This window comes from Aythya ferina (genome assembly GCF_964211825.1).
Source record: "Aythya ferina genome assembly, chromosome: 1".
NCBI lineage: Eukaryota > Metazoa > Chordata > Aves > Anseriformes > Anatidae > Aythya > Aythya ferina.
This window is the reverse complement of record NC_140296.1, coordinates 55,895,955-55,908,846: the sequence shown is the minus strand read 5'-3', so window position 1 is coordinate 55,908,846 and position 12,892 is coordinate 55,895,955. Positions and strand designations below refer to the sequence as shown.

The 12,892-nt window shown below is 41.8% G+C and overlaps 2 protein-coding genes across 2 annotated transcripts in view; one reads left to right on the top strand and one right to left on the bottom strand.

The window, feature by feature from the left end:
• Window positions 1–12,892, bottom strand: part of UBAC2 (UBA domain containing 2) — an 87,356-nt gene that overhangs the window by 67,155 nt on the left and 7,309 nt on the right. The window contains exons 3-4 of the mRNA XM_084524380.1: window positions 10,970–11,089; window positions 10,414–10,520 (exon numbers count right to left, since the gene is read on the bottom strand). Of these exons, the coding sequence (XP_084380506.1) occupies window positions 10,414–10,520; window positions 10,970–11,089 (227 nt within the window). The remainder of the gene's footprint in view (window positions 1–10,413; window positions 10,521–10,969; window positions 11,090–12,892) is intronic.
• On the top strand, window positions 4,686–9,152 carry GPR18 (G protein-coupled receptor 18). Its single transcript, XM_084524391.1, has 2 exons — window positions 4,686–4,800; window positions 7,836–9,152. Exon 2 carries the CDS (start codon window positions 7,880–7,882, stop codon window positions 8,843–8,845), a length of 966 nt encoding a protein of 321 aa, XP_084380517.1. The 5' UTR covers window positions 4,686–4,800; window positions 7,836–7,879; the 3' UTR covers window positions 8,846–9,152.

Sequence of the window (12,892 nt, the reverse complement as noted above, 5' to 3'; positions counted from 1 at the left end):
TAAAAAATCCGAGCACAAGCAGCTCTCCACAAAGAAATTTCTCTTGAAGCATTAACTCTACGCCTGGGAGGCATAGCAAGTCTCAAAACAGGATTCCTACGCACCTGAGACTTTTAAGAGCAGTTTAAGAGTAAAAACATCACACCCCATATACTTAATCCGGAAAGAAAAATTGAAAATGGTCTTCGAGACAGTGCTGAACTAACCTACTGCAGAGCTCCTGACAATACACACAGATTTTCCGAAAAGCTGAATATTCAGGCAGATTTTAAATAACTACGAAATATTTGTCATGAGAAATCTGTAAAATTTGGAAAGGAAAAAGAAAAGGTTACTACTGCAACAGAGAATTAGTGGAAAGCAGAACACAAAGACAATAATTTAAGAAACTTGCCAACAGCAACGTGAATTCATGGCCAAGCTTGGAGCTGCTTTGGTATTTGCCATGAGGTAATATGTGACTACATACGTGGTGAGATTGCTGCTGTGCAACAAACTGCTGTCTCTAGTCTACTGCACTATCAGACAGCTAAGAGATGCAATTTTCCTTTCAGTAGGTTTTGGAAGCACTGCTTCTTTCACAGGTTGGCACTGCTGAACAGAGGGACTGCAGGTCTGATGCACTGTGTACTTTTAGGGTATTTAGTGACACGGGATGTATCCTGGTTCTTTGAGAAAAGGAGAAGAAAAAAAATCAAAAACCTTAGGAGAAATATGGAGAGACGATTTCATTATTGATTTTTTTAAAGGAAAAATCAGAAACTCCTTCCTCAAATCATACCAAATTCCAGCTAAATACAGATGAAAAAGCAATATCTGACAGTAACCAGATGATGTCAGGCAGAGCTAACCAGGCTGCAGCCCTCTTCAGCTCTGTTTCCCATCCCATCAGCAACGCTGCACGCAGTATTTACTCACTCACAAGTTGCTGAATGAAGGAGGAGGGATAGCTGCGGCATGAACCAGCCTCAAAGTCACACGTATATGGCAAATCTGGAAACAACTGCAACAAATGCATGCATTTAGTGCCACTACAACTTTTAAGCAGTGGTCTATTCCTAACCTTCACCATACTACACAATATGGGAATTAAAAGCGAGGCACAACTTCATCAAGGTAGAGAGCAGCAACCCAAAATTGCATTTGTGACCTCACCCACAATGTCAAGCTGGGAAGTGAACAAACTGGCACATGGGACAGAGCTTCTTCCTGTACCACTGGCTGTGCAAGAAGCTTCAGTTCTTGCTTTTCTGTGGGTCCAAAGGGTGCAAAGTTCAGAAGGAAAAGGTGAACAGAAGCTTAAGCCCGCTCTTCATACCGAGCTGAAAAAGAGAGGATTTTTTCTGCTCCTTCAGGTGCAGAACTTTTCTGTATCAGATGGATAAAGCGTACTTACATGGGAAGTGGACAGGCAACACACGCACTGCTATACCATGAGTAAAGCACCAAGAAAGAACAAGCACTACATCGCTCCTGTAAAAGCAACAGGATGAAGACAATGCCTGCAGCTTTGCACTTTCACATCTTTCCAAGTGATGAAGCTGATTTCTTTTAACGCTTATAACCTGTTGGTGAAGTCAGGGTGGCAGACCACATGTGCACCCCACCTTATCCTCAGACATGAAGCACGTTGGCTTGGCTTTGAAATACTGAGAAGTAGCTTTAAGACAAAATAATGCAATGAAAACCACCTTTTCTCCCCAAAATTCAGAACAAAACAAAACAAAACAAACAAACAAAAACAATTCTGGATGGAACCGAGCGTTTAGTTCAGTAAAAACAGGAGCAGTGGAAGTACTCACCCTGCTGAGGGAAACCAGTGCCAGACACTCATCTCTAGCTGACAAACCAGCACAGAATGAGCAGAAAACACAAACAGCAGCACAGCAGCAGGTGCTTCCTACAACAGCCACCAAGGCACCAGGGGAACGTAACGCAGCAGAGGGGCCAGCTACCTCTCTCAAACCACAGTCAGTGCAACTCTTCACTCGGGTGTTCCTGTCCCAGTGCTTACTCCTTTGCAGCTGCAGCCACCCTGAGCCAGGTGGCTGTGCCTGCTGCTCCTCTGCAGGCTGTGAAAAGCCCGAGGGGAAAGCTGAGGGAAGTTCACATGCTATGGGCCATCAGCCAGATGGCTGAGGTGCCACTGAACTCAAGGTGGCTGTTGTATGGAAACTGCCGAGTTACATCCAGCTGCCTTCACAAGGCACTGCCTCCACTGCAGGGAGCTCAGAAGTCAGAATTCAGCCACGCTCTTCAGACAAAATTAGGCAAAGCTATAAAATGTCCTCCTTTCAACCCTCCCCCAAGAAAAGAGGGACTTCACTGCATACAGTTTTTCCATTCCCAGCCTCAACATCTGGCTAGTTTGATCCAAACCTGGAATTAATTTGGTACTCCTTCTTTAGCTCTGGGGGCTGCTGTCTCACCATTTGCTTGCTCACGTACGCTCCTGGTGCAGCTCAGGTTGAAAGGACATCAGGAGTTTTGTAGATTAGTTATCAAAAAATAAAATGCTCTCGTCTGCAAGAGTTTAAAAGCCTAGCTATTTTCTTTCAGAAGCTACACGCTCTTTTTTAAACCTTTTAAAAATATCCGTGTCACTGAATTTCAATGAACTTTCACTAAACTTGCAAACAGTATGAGTGACTCACCCTTCTGGAGCATGCTCCACAGTTGTTATGCTAACGGTAAAGCCACTTAACAGTTTTCAACACTGGTTAGACCTTCAGATGTTCTCTGTAAAATACAGCTTTTTAAGATACTCCTTAAGCCTAAAATATCAAGCGATCCTGAACTATTTATATTTCTATAGGATGGACTGGGCAGGATTGCCCAGCCAAACACTCATTGAGAGGTCTTTGAAATGAACAAATGAACACAAAAATAAAGTTTGGTACAGAATCATAAAATCATAAGGGTTGGGAGAGACCTCGAACCTCATCTGGTCCAGCCATCACGCTACCACCAGTGTCACCCACTAACCCACGTCCCACCTCTCCTTGAACACCCCCAGGGACGGTGACTCCACCACCTCCCTGGGCAACCCGTCCCAGTGCCTGACTGCTCTTTCTGAGCAGAAATGGCTCCTCATTGCCAACCTGAACCTCCCCTGGAGCAACTCAAGGCCACTCCTCTGGTCCTATCACTAGTTACCTGTGAGAAGAGGCTGACCCCCAGCTCCCCACAGCTTCCTTTCAGGTAGCTGCAGAGAGCAATGAGGTCTCCCCTGAGCCTCCTCTTCCCCAGACTAAACAACCCCAGTTCCCTCAGCCGCTCCTCACAGGCCTTGTGCTCCAGGCCCTTCACCAGCTTCGTAGCCCTGCTCTGGACATGCTCCAGGGCCTCGATGTCCTTGTACTGAGGGGCCCAAAGCCGAACACAGCACTCGAGGTGCGGCCTCACCCGAGTTCACGTGAAAAGTAAAGTATCAGTTCACCTGAAAAGTAAAGTCCAAATGTTTAAAGATATCACTAACCTACACACTGAAAACTATACCAAATCCCACCCCGTGGCTAGTTCAGCTGTCACAATGATCCGTGCACTACCACAAACCCATCCAACAGAGATAAGTTACGTGACTCCAGGACAGAGGGTATTTTTCCCAAAAGTTACTTTAAGCACTAGGTGAGGATCATCTGCCTACATCCTTCTTACAGTCAGCGAAGAGGACGGCCCCACAAACAAACCTGACTCTGGCTACCTCTGAGCTGCTGGACTTGGTTACTTCTGGCACCACGTGCACATGCTAGAAAATTCTTGACTGCACGTCAGGGGGAAACTGAAACATCGCTGCCCCCTTTCTCAACACACATCTCTTTTCACTTCATCTGCGGGGGAAAACGGAGGCAGACAGAGGTAACGAGCTCAGCATAGTGTGCTGCCATGTCCTGAAGACTAAGAGACTTGCTGCTACTGAGTACTCTACAAAAACCCTTGATTATCTCCTTCTCTGAATGGTTTTTTGAAAAGTTGTGTCTTTTTTTGAGTGGACAGAGAGAAAACACAGGGAATCAGCCCTCCTTAGCTGTTAGCCATTGTGAATATTCCCATCCTGTCACCAATGTCTATTGTAGTGACACAGTTTAATGATCTTACTCCATTTTAGTAACAACTAAAAAATCTCTTCATACGGCATTTTTCAGCAAAGCTGTTAAACAGGCATGTTCACATTTCAGAGAGCAAATAAAATACAGAAACACTGCTGTTATGTTGGTAACACGTGGTCAGTACAGATACAAACCAAGCTATGTATTCAAGTGAATCAAACTTCTCATTTCAACAGTAGGGAGTTGCTGTCACTTTCAGGCTGACTGCTGTTCAAGGCAATAAAAATAAAATGGGGATTTCCACAAAGCAGACGGCAGTCTGCAGAGAATACTTTAACGCTGTGCTTATTTGAAATTTTTACATAACCAAGATGTATATTCTTGCAGTTGCCTTTGTGTACAAGCATCAACCCCCAAAATGCTTGGATTATACCACAAGTAATAAACAATTTTAAAAGGATATATAGTACAAAAGTCTAACCTGACTACACTGGAAATGTTATAAAAGGCACCAGAACTATTAGTTCACACATACTGCAAGTTCATACGTATGTATGTGAAATATTCACAAGCAACATTTATGCATGACCAATAAAAAAGCTCTGAACTGGCTGGACTGCGTCACTGCTTCCTGCCTGCAAAGAGCTATTTTAGCATAGTGAAGCTGAGCACAGAAGAGGAAGTCCAAACCTTCTACAGATTCGGGGCTATGAGACGAGCATCGCTGAAGAAACTCTGTAGTGCACAAAAGGTAAGTAACGAACCATTATGTTGTACCAGCAAAGTGACTCGGATGTTTCTGTATGGGGCTAAGGTAGACTCCTTTCTTCAGAGGCTGAACACAGGCACATATTGTAGGACTAACGAATAGAAATGTAAGTCGTTAATGCACTTAACACCTCTGAATTATCAGCAGCTTTCTATAAATAACATTTAAAGCAAAATGAATGCATTTGCAGAAACAGTCCCTTAAGTGCTGTTGTTCAGGATTTTTACAATAGATTTAAAAATCTTTAATGAAAACAAATATTTTTATTTACTGGTAATATACTTATTTACGCTTTTAGTTATTAAACATAGTCACTTATTAAACTATAATCTTGTTGCTTGATCTCTCTGTGATTCCCTGAAGGCCATATCCTCCTCATGGAAATGTGTGAAAGTGTAAGGGATACACAGAGAAAATAAAAGGGGATGGGAGGTTTGGACAAAGAGATACTCGGACGATCCTTTAAACAGAATCGCTGTTCCCTCACTCATAGTAAAAATCTAGAGGAAAAGAATTAATTCTGATTTTGTCCTGAAAGTTTGTGTTCTTGTACGTAGCACCCATAGGGGCTTTACAATTCGTGTTAGTCATTAAGGACCTCAGCCATAATTGAGAAACTAGAGCAGGTTGAGAAATTGAGAAACCGTACGGACAAACGTCAGGTCAGTCACTCAAAACTACCCCAGACACCTGGACACCGGCGATTCCAGGGACTTCAGCAAGTGCTTTTATCAATAGAAGTGTTCCCATTATGAAATCTAACATCTAGAGCAGAACTGTCCAGCCACAGGCACCTGAAGATCTGCTTGGGCTGATCTGTGAAGACATCAACCTGCAATCCATGCAAACAAGTACTAATAGAGGAAAAAAAACCCACAAAACTGACTAGTTGCATTTGTGTGTATAATTGCAGATAGCTAAGTATTCACCTTTCTTTTTCCAACATCATTGTTTCTTATCTACATGCTTATTTATATATTCTTAAAAAGTTCATTTTGGATAAAAACATTAAGCCAATGCTGACATGCATTTAAACCCACAATGTTTGGAAACACTGACTTCAACAACTAAACCAAATTGTAAGACCTCGCTGTTAGAATATGCCCATTCTTTGATGCATCTCAAAATTGGCACAACCTTGAAATAACCTGCAAATAAGCCACAGGTTTTCCTGTTACAAGCTTGAGTCAGATTCAGCTTCCCCTCTTCCCATCAACATCAACCTGCAGGTCATTTCAGGAGCAGGACCTGACTAAAAACGACTACAGTCGCTGCAGGTCCAAAGAGAAGAAGAGCAAAACCAAAACCCACGTTACTTATTAACACTCATCTGTAAAGAGTAAATTCTTCTACCTGTCCTAATATTAGTACTCAGTTTACCTGCTAAGTCCATCAGGATCTTGATATAGGTAGTAATCACAAGAGAAATCACGAGGAGAAGAAGAGGATTCTGAGGATTTGCTGTTGTTGTTGTTTTTAAGTTTATGAGGACTTTAACTGTACATATTTAAGATTTTTTCACATTAAACATTAGCACATGTTTACTATATGCCGTCACACAGCCTTGCTGAAATAGCTGGGGCCATGCTGTTTTGAAATGAGGTTTCTCAAGCATTTCCAACAATGCCAAACTCTTAAAATGCATTTCTAAGAGTTTAAATGGATTTTTTTCTAGCAATATGTGGACAATTTTAAGTAACAGTAATAAAAGTGGGACAGTATGATCGATAATATTTCAACAGAGCTACCAGCATGTGCTATATCCCAAGCAGATGGTGGTTCAAGCCATTATAGAAGTTCCTATAGCACTGTATAAAGTACCTGGTAGGCACTGCAATGAAAGCACAGAACACAGGAGGTGTAACAGTGAGCTTCTGTTTTAATGCATTCTCCACTCTGGGGGGTGAAGCTCACAGGAACCATGCATCATTCTTCTCTTGAGAAAGCTGTGGTGCCTACATGCTGCTGTAGGAGTTACGTAGCTGTTTGTCACAGGTAGGAAGGTCGGACAAACAACAAACTCACTCTTTCCTTCTCCTCTTCACAAAGTTGCCGCAGGGTTGGTTTAAGGGTCAAACAGGACAAACCCTCCCATGCAAATTCACAGAATGGTGATAAAACCGAGAGACAGGAAAGTGGAGGAAGGGTGGGTTAACAAAAAGCACCCATGCAACCACCAAGTACGTTCTGGCATCCTCAAATAGCTCCAGAGTAAACCAGGGGACAAGCTCTTTCTGCCCTCAGAAGCTGAGCTTGCACAATGACAGATTTCAAACTCCTGGCTGAAGGAAGCAACGCTGCTGCCTCTGGGGCAGCTGGCAAATACCTACCTCAGCAAACAACTCTTCCCAAAAAGTGCTGCTCACACAGGCGCTGGTTGGAGTTTGTGCTGCTTCCCATCTTTTTATTTTGTTTTAAATGGGAAGGCTATAAACCCATTCATCTCGTCCGTATGTCAGATGGCTCACTCTGAAGCCCCGGGATTAAATACTTTATTCGAACCTACAGAGCTATTGAGATAGCTTTCCAATGGCTTTTATGAGCAACAGCATGCACCTATTCTTTTGGGATCTAAGTAGTTCCTATACAAATAAAATGCAAAGCAAATACTTCATTTTGCATATCCAAATGTCACTACATGCCACGCTCCCTTATTTCTTTTCGTAACTAGTCATTAATTTTTCAACAGTGACAACTTGGAAAAAAAACAGTCTCTTTAGAAAATAGCTCTCTTACTTCAGTCACAGCTGTTTCTATCTAATTATCAGCTACTGAAGCACATTCAAAATAGTTGGGCAATCCTGACTTTCTCATTCCTCTGAAGGAATTCAGCATATTTCATTAAAAGCAGCTTATCCATACTATTCCTCACAAGCCTGGCAGTACACAAACTTTCTTCATGGCATGGTATGGATCTGTAGTCATTGTTAAACCCCATCCTACAAAAACCCCCCTTTGTTTTTAAAGACAGTTTCCGCTTGTCTGAGCATAATTTTTCCCACTCGATCTATTTTCAGGGTTCTTATGGGGTGCAACAACTGTTCCTGAATTCAGTTACAACATGATGCCTGGAGATCACCACCCTGAAGAATACAGGATTGCATCACTGGTCTTCTACAGCTTTATATTCACAGTGGGACTGTTAGTGAACGCCACCGCACTATGGGTTTTCAGCTGCACTACCAAGAAGAGAACGACGATAACTGTATATATGATCAACGTGGCGCTGCTTGACATGATTTTTATATTTTCCTTGCCTTTTCGGATAGTCTACCACGGGAAAGAAACATGGCCTTTTGGAGATGCATTCTGTCGGCTCATCAGCGCTTTGACTGTGTTTTACCCAGCCATTGCTCTGTGGTTGCTTGCTTTTATAAGCGTTGACAGATTCATGGCTATTGTCCAGCCCAAGCACGTCAAGGAACTGAAAAACACAAAAAAAGCTCTGCTGGCTTGCACTGGCATCTGGATAATGACCCTTGCAACAACTTCCCCACTGCTGTTTCTACATTCTGACCCAGACAAAGCCTCAAATTCGACCACCTGCCTGAAAATGCTCGATATCATCCATCTGAGGGAAATAAATATGTTGAACTTTTCCCGACTGATATTTTTCTTTCTGATTCCCTTGGTTATCATGATGGGGTGTTACCTCGTCATTATTTACAACTTTATCCGTGGCAAGACTTCCAAACTGAAGCCTAAGGCCAAGGAGAGATCCATACGAATCATAGTTACTCTGATTGCTCAAGTACTCGTCTGCTTTGTGCCCTTCCACATTTGCTTCGCCTTCATGATGCTGCAGAACGAAGACACAACTTACAACCCCTGGGCAGCCTTCACCACCTTCCTCATGAATCTCAGTACCTGCTTGGACGTTATACTGTACTATATCGTTTCCAAACAGTTCCAGGCTAGAGTCATCAGTGTGATCCTGTATCGCAATTACCTTCGAAGCGTGCGCAGGAAGAGCTTTCGAACTGCAAGTGTAAGGTCACTCAGTAATGTGAACAGCGAAATGATATAAAGAGAGGAAAACTGGGGGAGTTTTGTAGCGTGAACAAGTGATTCTTTTCTCAAATTCTAGTATTTTGGCTACGCTGAAAAATGTTCTGTAGCCAGAAATAAGAGATGTTTGTTGCACTGTATGAGAGACGTAGAATTATAACAGCGCCTCTTCATATTTGCTCAACAGCTTCTGTAAACCTGAAATGAATTAAAACCTAGTAGCTGTGTGAAACTGTCCACCACTTCTGTCATCTCAGAAAACTGTGAATATTGCCAGACAACAAAAAGTGACTATTAATGTAATAAAACATACACAACACTGAAAACCTGTGACGCACTGTATCATATATTGTTATATTTGCACAGCCTAACAATCACAAAACAGTTGCATATCCCACACGCCTAAAATCAGCTTCATTCTGTCAAGATCAATACGTCAATATGATTAAAAGAGAATGAACACGGAGGAAACATTTCTTTCACCTAAAATTTTCTTTGACACAGATTTCTGCTAACTGACAGCAGCTCTGGCAGTCACAGATAAAAGCACGGTAGTTGAACTGTTCATTAGCTCCCTGTGGGTGTGATGTGCACATTAATTACACTCTGCTCTTGCACAAAGTATCTTTTTACACGGATGAAAACACTGAATTTGTCTAGACATACTAGTAGCTTACGTCCCAGCTAAAAACCATCGAAGTAGCAAACATGGTGAGTAACTGCAGCACTAGTCAAGCTTTAGACTCCCTTTGAATACTCACATACTACAAGAAATGTATTTTTCTAACACCAACCACATGTTTTTTCTTCCTCATTAAATCAGCCTTTAGCTACTGTCAAGAGTCACACTAAAAAAGTAAAGATCAGAAAACCTTGTATAGTGTTCAGTATTAAAAATCTTGCCCCATGAGCTTTTATTGCTACCTCAGAGTATGCAATACATGGGAACTCAAGTCTTATGAGGCAGGCTCATCTTGCTTATCAGAAACTTAACCACAAAGGCTCTGCAAGCTCTATGGTTCTACCATAGCACATACACCTCCTATTATTAACTGCAGAAATGTCAAATATAGGTTACACAAAACTCAACCACTAAGCACCTTAAAGCTTTAAGAACTTCACATGCAAACAGTAAATGAAATCATGTGCTCCAGCATTCAGGTTTTTGAAACACACATATGAAATACCTGTATGAAGTGCATATAATTGTATATGCAGTTAAAAATTAACATAAATATATGAATTAGAGTTATCTTTTTATTTAAGAAAGAAATCAGCACCAAACTGATTTCAGTTTTCAGGTTTCCTGAACAGAACAAAAGTAACTATGGCAATAATTTGTGCGTTGTAAGCCACTTTCCGATCATGCTGACAGTAGATCTGGGCCTAACAGAATGGATACATCATCAAGTGTTTTGAACAAGTTAACCACAACTGCAAAACAAATGTTGGAAAATGTTTGTGGTATAACTGGTACAAAAGAGGACTACATTTAGGTTACACAAGGAAAGTTTTTTAATTAAAATGTGCACCAAATATTCCCTTAAAACCATGCCTCAAATAACCAGCTCATTAGGAGTTACTTACAAACCAGAAGGCAAGCTGCTGATGGTGATGCCAAATACATACTGAGCAATTTCTACCAGGAGAAGATCAAACAAAGCTGAGAGCATCCAAGCACCCAGTAAAAAGGACTGGAAAGAGAAAGTTTGAACTGAATGAATTCAACAGTTCAAAAACAAGAATTAAATATATCTTTTAATAAATAAGAAATGCACTACACTAGTTCTATCAACACAAACATAATCTTTAGCACAGCATATTTCCAGATACATGCTGTTATATGCTGATATTTGTTTAGGTACTGAAAAATAAAAAAGAGTTTGGTTCCAAAATCAAATTCTATGGGTCTGACAACTTGCAACTGATATAGATAAAAACTTAGAATGAACCACTGATCATAACATGTTACAAATATAAATTCTGACTTAAGGAAACCCAATTCACTTTAAAACGTCTTAGCATATACGTCCATACAGAATATTAATAATAAAAATTGCAATATTAATCCAATACGACAAGATTCTGAACAGCACAGAAAACAATTTCTGTTAAAACAAAACAAAACAAAACTGGAACTTACCGAAAATTTTCTGCTGCCGTATCTTCTTTCAAAAATTCTGAAGTTGTAAATGAGCAGACTGCTGCAGAATGTGTCTTTCAGATCAAGACATATTGCTCTCCCACACACAAGTCTCCAAATCTAGAAGGTTAAACATTGCCATGTTAAGTCTCTCTGTCCTCGCAGAATTCTTTAGAGAGTTTGTGCTCAGAGTGAATATACATGTAATACTGAAGTCAAAATAACAGAAATGTAGTGCAGCACGTAAGAAGGAAAATAAGGGACTTGAACATTACAGAGTTCAGGAAGTCTTTTCAAAAATAAAATGTTTTCAAGGAAGATGTCTACCTGCTAAAACAAACCTGCAATTTTAATCAACTCAAATTTTCATGTCCCTACTTCACATTTACAAATAAAAAAGAAAATAACACGTAAATTGCAGAGTTATAGAAAAAAATATTTTTGAAGTGAGCTCCAGAGACCATCTAATCCAGTGTTCTGCCCTCAGTAGGTCTAATTAGATCAGCTTGCTTGAGGCCACATCCAGTCAAGTCCTGACCATCTTCAAAGATGGAGGTTCCTCAACCTCTCTTGGCAACCTGTTGTAGTTCTTGGTCATCCTCATGGTTAAGAAAAAACAAACAAACAAACAAACAAATCCTTTTATCTAGGCAAGATTTCCCATGTTCAACTTGTGTCTGTTACCTCTTGCTCTACAGCAGTGCACCTCCAAGTCGAATCCAGCTCCAGCTTCTCAAGCAGCTACTTGTAAGACAGCAATAAGGTGTCTCCTCTCTGCCTTCTTTTCTCAAGATCTGGGCACAGCCAGTTCTCTCAGTCTCTCTTTCTGTGTCACATACTCCAGCGCTGTCTTGCTGGACACACTCCAGTTTCATAGAAACACAGAGCAGCAGAGGTGGGAAAGGACATTCCTGTAAGTCAAGTGCTGTAATACCCGGTTCTACCTCATGCTCACAACCCCAAAACAAAGGACAGCACTCCAGATATGGTCTCACCAGGGCTGAGTAAAAGGAAGGATGGCTCCACTTGACCTCCTTGTGATGGCCTTCCTACGGCAGCCCACGATGTTGTCAGCCCTTCTAGCCACAGTGCTGCATTTGCTGTCTCGTGTTCATCTTGGTCTCCACTGAGACTCTCAGGGACTTCTCTGTAAAACTGCCTTCCAGCTGCTCAACCTTGTAGCTTGTTCTTTATATGCCTGAAAACGATTTCTAAGAGGATTTGCTTCATCACCTTCCCAGGGAATTTGGTAGTTCCTTTGGTAGGTTACAGGTAGAACCTGTAGTTCCCCAAACTTATTTTCTTGCCTTTCCTGAAGACAGGAATAACACCTGCTTTCCTTCAGCCCCCAGGAACCTTCCCTGATCACAATGACCTGTCAAAGATAATCCAGAGTACCCTCACAATCACATGAGCCAACTCCTCCAAAACTTGTGGATGTACTACACCGGGTCCCATGGACTTGCATATGTGCAATTAGTTTAATTGTTCTCTAGCCTGATCCTCCTCCAGTGAGTTTTAGTCCTTCTTGCTCTAGACTTTCACGCTGGTCTCAGAGGCTTGGAATTGGTCAGGTGAACTCCACCTCTTCCAAGTAATCCTCAGAGACAGTGCCACAAACACAGGGACCAAGGTAAGGACAAATGGCCTGATGTTACCTGGATCCTCCTTCCTGAAGACGCCTTTCTCCGGTCATCAGGCACCCCCACCGATTGCCATGAACTTCCCTGGATGCTAGAAAAAGGTCTTGCAATTACATTTCCAGCTCCTCTGGCACCCTCAGAGACATCCCATCAACTTGTAAGAATACAGGTTGGGTACCTGACCCCTAACTCTTTCTCTCTATGATGGATACCCCTTTGCTCCCACAGACTCTGCTAGGAGGCTTAGAGGCCTTGGAGGCCCGAGGGCAAAACATACTAG